Consider the following 11,390-nt stretch of genomic DNA (forward strand, 5'->3'; position numbering starts at 1 on the left):
ACGCACACACTCACACACAGACTCCCATACATACACACATTCCCATACACACACACAGTCACACACAGACTCACAGTCTCACACACACATACTCTCTCTTACACACACACACACAGACACCCCCCAGCCAGCTTTTAATTTCCAATTGCTTTTAAAAATTCATTCACAGGGTGAGGGCGTCTCTGGTTAGGCCTAGTATTTATTGCCTATCTTTAATTGCCCATTGGCTGTGGGTCTGGGGTCACCGGTCGGCCAAGCCAGGTGAGGACAACAGATTTCCTTCTCTCCAGGGCATTAGTGACCGAGATGGGTATTTTTCGACAATCGACAATGGATTCATCGTCATCCTTAGTCTCTTAAATTCCAGGTATCTTGAATGTTCCCATGAATCTACCTCCCTCAGGCAGGGGTTCCAGAACACATCAACTTGCTTCACAAATTTCTTTCCTTTCTCTGAAATGGGTGTATTTTCTGTTTGTAGGCAGTACCTCATTTAAGCAAATTTATTTCTGTTGCTTGTTTAAATGAGGTGCTTAAACTAATCTGTAACCTGGCATAATTGAGATTCGATTCGATTCCCTACAGTGTGGAAACAGGCCCTTCGGCCCAACCAGCCCTCCTAAGAGTAACCCACCCAGACTCATTTCCCTCTGACTAATGTACCTAGCACCAGGCAATTTAGCATGGCCAGCTCACCTAATCTGCATATTTTTGGACTGTGGGAGGAAACCCACACAGACACGAGGGAATGTGCAAACTCCACACAGACAATCACCTGAGGCTGGAATCGAACCTGGGACCCTGGTGCTGTGAGGCAGCAATGCTAACCATTGAGCCACCGTGCTGCCTAAATGGGGAGGAATTTCTTCTCTCAGAGGGTTATTCACCTTTAACATTCTCAACGTGCCAGCACTCCGTTCCCTTCAGGTCGCTAAACTTATTAGATAAAGCAGTAATTCATGGGGATACCTGAAAGCACTGGAGAAACTCAGCAGGTCTGCAGGAAGAAAGCAGAGTTCATGTTTCGAGTCAAATAGACCCGACCAGATATCTGAAATTAATCTAGTCGCATTTGCCAACATTTGGCCCATTTCCCTCTAAACCTTTCCTATTCATGTACCCATCCAGAAGCCTTTTAAATGCTGTAATTGTACCAGCCTCCACCATTTCCTCATTCCATACATGTACCACCCTCTGCGCTAAACGTTGCCCCTCAGGTCCCTTTTAAATCTTTCCCCTCTCGCCTTAAACCTATGTCTTCTAGTTCTGGACTTCCCTACCCAGGGGAAAAGACTTTGGCTATTCACCCTGAAGATTTTATCAACCTCTCAAGCTTCTCCAGGGACCAGTTCTGACGAAGAGTCACTGGACTCGAAATGTTCTTTCTGCTTTCTACCCACACAGATGCTGCCAGACCTGCTGAGTTTCTCCAGCAATTTCTGTTTATCTGCCTTTACTTACTGAAGCATAGAGTTGAAGAGCAGGAAAGTTATGTGGGAACTGTATAAAATATCAGTTAGGCCACCCAGTGAAAGAGTATTGGTGCAGTTAGTGAAATCTACATTGTAAGAGGGATGTAAAAGAAATTGGAAAGGGTGCAGAAAGAGATTTACCAGGAGGTTTCCCAGTCTGGACAGATTTGCCGGAATGTTGCCTGGGTTGGAGAGATTTACCAGGATGTTGCCTGGCCTGCAGAATTTCAGAGATGGAGAGAGATTGGACAGACTGGGATTGTTTCCCTTAGAGCAGAGGAGATTGAGAGGGGACATGAATGAGATGGGTAAAACGATGAGAAGCGCAGACAGGAAGCAACATTTCCCCTTGACGGAGAGACCAACGATCAGGGTGGGGGGATACAAATTGTAGGGAAGGGGCAGGTGGTTTAGAGGGAATACGAGGAACACAGTTTCACCCGGAAGGTGGTGGGGAATCCGGGACTCGATGTCCCATAACTTTTCAGACGTTTTCAGACGTGCAACAAAGCAGACCATGCCAAGTGCCAGGAAATGGGATTGAAATATATTCAAGTACTAGTTTTTGACCAGCATCGATCTAATGGGCCAAAGGGCCTTTTTTTTTTTTACTGTGCTGAAGATCTATAATTCCTGCCCCAGCAAGTAGACTCTAGCTCATTGAATATCTACAAAGACCGGTGTGGGTATTGATTCATCAGTGAGGGAGTCAAAGGGTTTGGAGAGATGGTATGGAGTTCAGTAATAAGCCAGATCAACCAGGAACAACAGGGTAGGCTCGAGGGGCTGAATGGCCTACTCCTAGCCCACTTTCATGAGATTGCTTGGCTTGACCTCATTGAATGCTGGATGGGCTGAATGGCTGATGTCTTGCGGTCCCGGATTACCCCTTGAGGAGGCGCTGGTGAGCTACCTTCATGAAGTCCATTGCAAATGGTGAAGGGTGAGCCTTGATGCTAATCCTTGTCTTGATAGGAACACTAGTAGGCCATTCAGCCCCTCTAGGCTGCTCCACCATTCACTAAGACTGTGGTTGATCCATGGCCTAACTCCATATGCCTGCTTGGGTCCATATCCCTTGATGCCCTTGCTAAAGAAAATATGTTGCCTTTCTCAGACTTCAACTTAACCATTAAATTAGCATCATTTGTAGAAGAGAGTCCCAAATCTCTATCACCCTTTATGTGTAGCAGGACTTCCTAATGTCTCTCCTGACCGAACGTTTAGACTATTTCCTCTTGGTTTATTTTTATCTACCTGGTAATGTCCTGAAGACCTCAATCGGATACCAAAGCAGACCATGCTCAAATGCAACAAGATCTGGACAATATCCAGGCTTAGGCTGACAGGTGGCATCTAACATTATGCCACACAAATGCCAGACAATGGCCATCACCAATAAGAGGCAATCTAACCACTGCCCCTTGACGTTCAATGGTGTTGCCATCACCAAATTCCCCACCATCAACATCCTGGGGGTTGCCATTAACTGGACTTGCCACATAAACGCAACGGCTATAAGAACAGGTCAGAGGCTATGATTACTGCGGCAAGTAACTCACCTCCTGACTCCCCAAAGCCTGTCCACCATCCACACGGCCTGAGTCAGGAGTATGAGGGAATACTCCCCACTTGCCCTGGGTGGGGGCAGTTCTAGCAACACTTAAGAAGCTCGACACCATCCAGGGACAAAGTAGCCCCCGCTTGATTGGCACCACATCCACAAACATCCCCTCCCTCCCCCACCGATGCTCAGCAGCAGCAGTGTGTTCCATCTACAAGATGCACTGCTGCAATTCACCAAAGATCCTTCGCGAGCACCTTCCCAACCCACGGCCACCTCCATCGAGGAGGACAAGGGGCAGCCGATACATGGGAACACCACCACGTTCAAGTTCCCCTCCGAGCCGCTCACCATCCTAACTGGGAAATATATTGGCCGTTCCTTCAATATCGCTGGGTCAGAGTCCTGGAGCTCCCTCCCTAACGACACTGTGTGGGTCAACCCACAGCAGGTGGACTGCAGCGGTTCATGATGGCAGCTCCTCCTCACCTTCTCAAGGGGAAACTAGGGATGGGCAATAAATGCTGGTTCCAGCCAGCAATACCCATCTCCTACAAATAAATTTTAAAAAAGATCACCCCTTCACCTTCTAAATTCTGGAGAATAGAAGCCTGATTTTTCTAATCTTTCCCCATAACGTAGCCCCTGAAGTCCTAGTATCATGCTTGGAAATAGGTAAAAACAATGACTGCAGATGCTGGAAACCAGATTTTGGATTAGTGGTACTTGAAGAGCATAGCAGTTCAGGCAGCATCCGAGGAGTTCCTCATATGCTGCCTGAACTGCTGTGCTCTTCCAGCACCACTAATCCAAAATCATGCTTGGAAATGTGTGTTGTACTCCCTCCAGGGTCAAAACATCCCTCTTAAGGTATGGTGTATAGATCTGTTCTAAATAGGGTCTAACTAGGGTTTTTTATGGTATAATGTCTGCATTCCTATGCTCCTATGCCAGCACTCTGTCAGTCTTCCTGAATACTTTCTGCATCTGTTTATGGGCATTTTAAAGAGCTCCACACCTGAATCCCCAAACCTCATGAAACTCACAAAGGTGAACATTACACCTTTGGCAGTCTCTCTTTATATGTGCTCCGGTACTCGACTCATCAGTGTTCCTCACCTATGTGTCAGCACAGTGCTATTACCACCCATCTCTCATCCAAGTTCCTTCAGTTGTGCCAGGCTCCTGAAAGAGTTCATGAGTTGGAGAGACACCCACATTAGGGAGGGAGTTCCAGGATTTTGACCAAACGACACTGAAGGAATGGCCAAAACATTTCCAACTCAAGATAGTGGGTTGCTTGGAGGGGAACTTTCAGGGGGTTGGTGTTCCCATGTATCTGCTGCCTTTGCCCTTCTAGATGGTAGAGATTGTGGGTTGGGAAGGTGCTGTTGGAGGAGCCTTGGTGAGTTGCATCTTGTAGATGGTACACACTGCTATGACTGTACATGGGTGATGGAGGGAGTGGATACTGAAGGTCTATGATTAAAGGTAGGCACAGCAGGCAATGAGGAAAGCGAATGGAGCGCTCTCCTTCATAGTGAGACGATTTGAGTATTGGAGTAGGGATGTCTTGCTGCAGTTATACAGGGCCTCGGTACCACCACACCTTGGGTATGGTGTGCAGTTTTGGTCTCCTAGTCTGAGGAATTCTTGCTATTGAGGGAGTCCAGCGAAGGTTCTCCAGACTGATTCCCGGGTTGGCAGGACTGACATATGAGGAAAGACTGGATCGACTGGGCTTGTACTCACTGGAATTTAGAAAAATGGGAGGGGGGGGAGCTCCTTTAGAAACATATAAAATCCTGATGGGACTGGACAGGCTAGATGTGGGAAGAACATTCCCAATGTTGAGGGAGATCCAGAACCAAGGGATCACAGTCTAAGAATAAGGGGGTAAGCTATTCAGGATGGAGATGAGGAAGAATTTCTTCACTCTGAGAGAGTTGGGAACCTGTGGAATTGTCTCCCACAGGAAGCGTGACGAAAGTGAGGACTGCAGATGCTGGAGACCAGAGTCGAGAGTGTGGTGCTGGGAAATCACAGTAGGTCAGGCAGCATCCGAGGAGCAGGAAAATTGACGTCTCGGCCCTTCATTTCCTAATTTTCTTGCTCCTAGGATGCTGCCTGACCTGCTGTGCTTTTCCAGCACCACTCTCTCGACTCCCACAGCAAGCTGTAGGGGCTAGTTCATTCGACATATACAACAGGGAGCCGGGTGTGGTGCTTGCAGCTAGAGGGATCAAGGGAGACAGGGAGAGGGCGGAAATGGGATACTGAAATCGCACGGACAGCCATGATCATATTGAATGGTGGGAACAGGCTGGAAGGGCTGAATGGCCTACTCCTGTACTTATTATCTCTGTTTCTATGTTCGCCTTGCAATCAATGCACAGACAATGAGGATCATAGAACATAGAACATAGAACATTACAGCGCAGTACAGGCCCTTCGGCCCTCGATGTTGCGCCGCCCTGTCATACTATTCTGAAGCCCATCCCACCTACACTATTCCACGTACATCCATTTGCCTGTCGACTTAAATTCACTTAAACTTGGTGAATTTACTACCATTGCAGGCAAAGCATTCCATACCCTTACTACTCTCTGAGTAAAGAAACAACCTCTGACATCTGTCTTATATTTATCTCCCCTCACTTTAAAGTTGTGTCCCCTTGTGTTTGCTGTCCCCATATTTGGAAAAAGGCTCTCCCTGTCCACCCTATTTAGCCCTCTGATTACTTTGTATGTCTCTATTAAGTCACCTCTCAACCTTCTTCTCTCTAACGAGAACAGCCTCAAGGCCCTCAGCCTTTCCTCGTAAGACATTCCTTCCATACCAGGCAAAATCCTAATAAATCTCCTCTGCATCCTTTCCAAAGCTTCCACATCCTTCTTATAATGCGGTGACCAGAACTGTACACAATAACTAGGGTTATTCACAGAATGTGGCACTGGGATGTACCAACTAACTCCAGTGCCTTGGCGGTCTTTCTTTACATGTGCTCTGGGTACTCAGTTCAAGAAAGACGGGCAGTCTTTTGCCACTCAGCGCCATGTGGGTGACAGACTGGTAACACGGGGAAGGGAGTGCTGGTGCGGTTGCTTGGTCACAGAAATTGACCTTCTTTGTTGCATTTTTCCCAGGTTGCTGCGCGTTCTGGTGTATGCCTTGCTTCATGTGCAAGACTGTGGACCAGTTCGGGGAGTGCCTCTGTCTGCCATTACTGGACACCAGCTGCAATGGCTGCGGTTATATCAGCACAGGAGCGATTCCACCCGTCTCCCTCGCAATGCGTGTTGCGTTCCGCGAGAGGCACGGAATTCCGGTAAGTGGGACAGCGTGCCTGTCACCGCTCTCTCCAGGCTCCACCTCCTGTCCAGTCAATTTAGATCTAGATTTAGTTTTTATTGTCACATGTACTCAAGTACGGTACACAAGACCCCACTGTACGATGGCAAGGTGTACATTTAGCCCGTTCAGTTCTGTGCTAGCTCTTTCCTCTGTGATTGAAACATAGAGTCATACAGCACAGAAATAGACCCCTTGGTCCAACTCGTCCATGCCGACCAGATATCCTAGATTAATCTAGTCCCATTTGCCAGCATTTGGCCCCATATCCCTCTAAACCCTTCCTATTCATGTACCCATCCAGATGCCTTTTAAATGCTGTAATTGTACCAGCCTCCACCACTTTCTCTGGCAGTTCGTTCCATACATGTACCACCCTCTGTGTGAAACAGTTGTCCCTTTTGTCCCTTTTAAACTTTCTCCTTCTCACCTTAAACCTATGCCCTCTAGTTCTGGACACCACGAGCCCAGAGAAAAGACCTTGCCTGTTTATCCTATCCATGACCCTCATGATTTTATAAACCTTGGTCAGGTCACCCCTCAGCCTCCGATGCTCCAGGGAAAAAAAGTCCCAGCCTATTCAGCCTCTCATTATAACTCAAACCCTCTAGTCTCAGTAATATCCTTGTCCTTGTAGCTCTATCAGTTTGCTGAGTAGCACCTCCTCTGTAACCTCCTTGTTAACACCTCCTGAATCACTGCTGTTACTGAAATGTTATTGTATTCTCTCTACAATGAAGATGGAAGCAAAATATTTGTTAATTTCTTTATTGTTCACATGAAAGCTGCACTCTCTAGAGGACCAAAACGCGTTTACAGACACGTGTCCCTTAAAAATACCTGTAGAAAGTCTTGCTATCTATTTTAACATTTCTACCTCTCTCTCCTACTCTAATCTCTTCCTTCCCATTAGCCTCTTCGTCACTCTACACTGTTCTTTATGTTGCTTTGTGCAATGGTACATTTTTTGCCCTAAATTCAAAACCTTCCCTAACTCCCTCGGATAGCGGGAGCCCCCTTTCGAATGGCAAGAATATTGTCATTCTCAATATTCTGAAATAGTCTGTTGTAGAATCTCTTATTTTAGTCAATAAATCTTGTCCAGGGGCCTCGGGTAATTGACACGTTTCTTCACGATATCAGGGGGTGGAGGGGGAAGAGGTTATAGCTCATTATAACTCTCTTATTATATGAGAGTTATAATGAGCCTCTCATTATAACTCAAACCCTCTATTGTTGGGAATATCCTTGTCCCTGGAGCTCTATCAGTTTGCAGAGTAGCAAAGTCACTGACCTCTTCCCCTGATATCATAAACAAGAGCGTCAATTACTCGAAGCCTATGGACGAGATTTATTAGCTAAAGCAAGAAAAATGTGCCTGGGGACAAGTGTAGTAAGGCCACACCCGGAGTACGTCAGGAAGTTTCGGTTTCCTGACTTGTAGAGAGATGTACTTTCACTCAGGATGTGAGCGTCGATGGGTAACCAGCAGGTTACTCCCCCTGAAATAATCAGGCTACCTTTTAATCTTGGAACAGACCCTAAGAGCCTCAGACATAGGAACGGAGACAGGCCAGTCAGCCCGTTCCATCATTCGAAGGCATCGTGGCTGGACTGATATTCCGCACGTCCGCTTTCCTGCCCTTTCCCTTGACCAAGAATCTGTCTCGGTCTCAGAGGACTCTGTACCCGCCACAGCCTTCTGTCTCAAGAAGCTCCGCAGACTCATAACCCTCTGAGGGAAGAGATGCCTCCTCATCTCAGGGGCCCCTTTATCCTGAGGCAGTGCCCTCTGGTCCTATGAGGGGAAACATCCTCCCAGCACTAACCCTTAAGAATCTGATATGTTTCAATGAGAACACCTCTCCAGTGAGTACAGTCCCAACCTGCTTAGCTTCTGCTCAGAACACAATCCCCTCCACCCCAGGGGATCATTTCTCTGAACCGCCTCCAGTGAAATGATATCTTTCCTTAAATAAGGAACTGCTGGCAGTCCTCCAGATGTGGTCTCCCCCAGTACCTTGTACAGTTGCAGTAAGACTTCCTTATTCTTATAGTCCAACCCTCTTGAAATAAGGGCCAGCATTCCATGACCCTTCTTGATTCCCTGCTACCCATGTGTGCTAGCTTTTTGAGCTTCCCCCCCACCCAAGTCCCTTTGTGTCATAGTTTTCTGAAGTTTCTCTCCAAAACTCTGTTCTTCTCCTTTCCAAAGTGAGCATCTTCAGATTTTCCCACATTATGCAACATTTGCCAACTTACTTAATCAAGAGTAAAGAATGTTTGCCTTTAATTGGTCAGAGCATCGAGTGTAGGAGTTGGGAGGTCATTTGCGTCTGTAGAAGACATTGGTTAGGCGACTTTTGGAATACTGTGTTCAGTTCTGGTCTCCCTGCTACAGGAAGGATGTTGTGAAACTTGAAAGGGTTCAGAAAACATTCACAAGGATGTTGTTTGCCTTTAATTGGTCAGAGCATCGAGTGTAGGAGTTGGGAGGTCACTTGCGTCTGTAGAAGACATTGGTTAGGCGACTTTTGGAATACTGCGTTCAGTTCTGGTCTCCCTGCTACAGGAAGGATGTTGTGAAACTTGAAAGGGTTCAGAAAACATTCACAAGGATGTTGCCAGGATTGGAGGGTTTGACCCCTAGGGAGAGGCTGTTTGCCCTGCAGCGTTGGAGGCTGACGGGTGACCTTATAGAGATTTATAAAATCATGAGGGGGATGGATAGCGTAAATAGTCGAGGTCTTTTCCCTGGGGTGGGGGAGTCCATAACTCGAGGGGCATAGGTTTAAGGCGACAGGGGAAAGATATAAAAAGGACCTGAGGGTCAGCTTTTTCACACAGAGGATGGTGCGTGTATGGAATGAGCTGCCAGAGGAAGTGTTGGAGGCTGGTACAATTACAGCATTTAAAGTCATAGAAATGTACAGCATGGAAACAGACCCCAATTTGTCCGTACCGACCGAATAACCTAACATAATCTAGTCCCATTTGCCAGCACTTGGCCCATATCCCTCTAAACCCTTTCTATTCCATTACTCATCCAGATGCCTTTTAAATACCATAATTGTACCAGCCTCCACCACTTCCTCTGGCAGCTCATTCCATACATGCACCACCCTCTGCCTGAAAAAGTTGCTCCTTAGGTCCCTTTTATACCTTAAAAGGCATCTGGATGGGTAAATGAATAGGAAGGGTTGAGAGAGATATGGACCAAGTGCTGACAAATGCGACTCGATTAGGTTCAGCTATCTGGTCGGCATGGATGAGTTGGATAGAAGGGTCTGTTTCTGTGCTGTATGGCTCCATGACAAAGGACAGTACAGGAACAAGTCGATCAACAACTCCTCTGCAAATCATTTGCATCTCTTTTGCAACCCGCCTTTCCAGCTATTTTTGCATTTGGTAACGCTGCGTTCACTTCCTCCCTGTCGGTCATCAGAGTGTTGGGAAAGGTGGGGAGGGTGGGAAGGGCACTGGGTAGGATGGGGAACAGGCTTTTCGGAACTATTCTACCATTTCCACCTGGGTTCTGCGAGAGTGGGGAATGACTGACGCCCGACGGCTGTGTTTGTGAACCCAGAAATGAGCTGTTTCTTTGTGTCTCTCCCATACCCAGGGCTCCATCTTCAATGACTGCTGCATCATGTACTGGTGCAACTGCTGTGGCTGGTGCCAGATCGCGCGGGAGATGAAGGCGCGCAAGAGTGCCGTGACGGTGATTAATGCCAGCACCACTGTGCTGCCCCACCCCACCTACATGCCCCAGCCTAACTACGCTGGGCAGCCTGGCTACGCTGGGCAGCCTGGCTACGCTGGGCAGCCTGGCTATGCCCCCCCGCCTGGCAATGCGCCCCAGCCTGGCTACGCACCCCCTGCCAACCAGGTGGCACCATACCCCCCTAAATGAAGTGATGGAACCCACCGCAGGACGTGGGGGCACAGGAGAGACATGGCGACACTCCACGGCAAAGATCTGTCCTTGAATGTCGGCAGGAGATGACCATTCCTGTGTAATATTAAAGGTTACAGCTAGTGCACTTTAATCTGTCTTTCTCAAGGCTTCGTCTACTAAGGGAAGGGGTCTGTCTCCGAAAGGTCTTTCCATCGCATTTCTTTCATCGTTCTTGTAATCACTCCCTGTCTCTTTCTTCGATGGGACTATATGTTATCCTGCTCTCTCTCCATTCCCCAGCCCCCCTATCTCTCTCTCTCTCTCCATTCCACAACCCCCCTCTCTCACAGAGAGAGATCTGTACACTGACTGGTGTCTCTCAGTCCCACCTCTCTCAGGGAGATATCTGTACACTGTCTGGTATCTCTCAATCCCCTCTCTCTGAGGGAGATATCTGTGCACTGACTGGTGTCTCTCAGTCCCCACTCTCTCTCAGGGAGATAACTGTACACTGACTGGTGTCTCTCATGCCCCTCTCTCTCTCAGGGAGATATCTGTACACTGAGTTTATGTCTACTAGGGCTTTATCAACTTTATTCAATGTCTGAGCCAACTATTAAACTGCTCGGTCTCAGAGTTATATCTTTTGTACATCTTTTATCATGATGAAGGACTTAAAAAACCCCTGGTCAAATGAGACCAGAGAAAAGTTTTAACTGTACTTGCTTCAGCTTCTGTAGAGCAGTGATTAATAATCAGATTCACACTGTCTGTTCAGGATAATAAGTCAAAATAATAAAGGCATTACCCATCAGTGACTTGTCTTATTTAATTTGGCATAACTCTGCTGTGTTCCACAGACCCTTCCCCAACTGGGCTGTTCTGTTCCTTATTTGGCAATGTGTCACTGTTTACTGCTCCTGAGCTTGAGTGGGGGAGGAAGGGGATGTGTGTGGATGTGGTGCCAATCAAGCGGGGGTTGCTTTGTCCCTGGATGGTGTCGGGCTTGTTGAGTGTTGTTGGAGCTGCCCCCATCCAGGGGCAAGTGGGGAGTATTCCCTCACACTCCTGACTTGGGCCTTGTCGATGGTGGATTGACTTCGG

General features: G+C 47.5%; 1 protein-coding gene across 1 annotated transcript in view; it reads left to right on the forward strand.

The window, feature by feature from the left end:
- The window catches only part of LOC122544426 (cornifelin homolog), a 25,007-nt gene extending 13,907 nt beyond the window's left edge, over window positions 1-11,100 (forward strand). Inside the window, exons 2-3 of the mRNA XM_043683675.1 lie at window positions 6,184-6,365; window positions 10,011-11,100. Coding sequence (XP_043539610.1) covers window positions 6,184-6,365; window positions 10,011-10,301 — 473 coding nt within the window. The 3' untranslated portion in view covers window positions 10,302-11,100. The remainder of the gene's footprint in view (window positions 1-6,183; window positions 6,366-10,010) is intronic.
- The last annotated feature ends 290 nt before the right edge of the window (window positions 11,101-11,390 follow it).

Source organism: Chiloscyllium plagiosum, chromosome 48 (assembly GCF_004010195.1).
Source record: "Chiloscyllium plagiosum isolate BGI_BamShark_2017 chromosome 48, ASM401019v2, whole genome shotgun sequence".
Classification (NCBI taxonomy): domain Eukaryota; kingdom Metazoa; phylum Chordata; class Chondrichthyes; order Orectolobiformes; family Hemiscylliidae; genus Chiloscyllium; species Chiloscyllium plagiosum.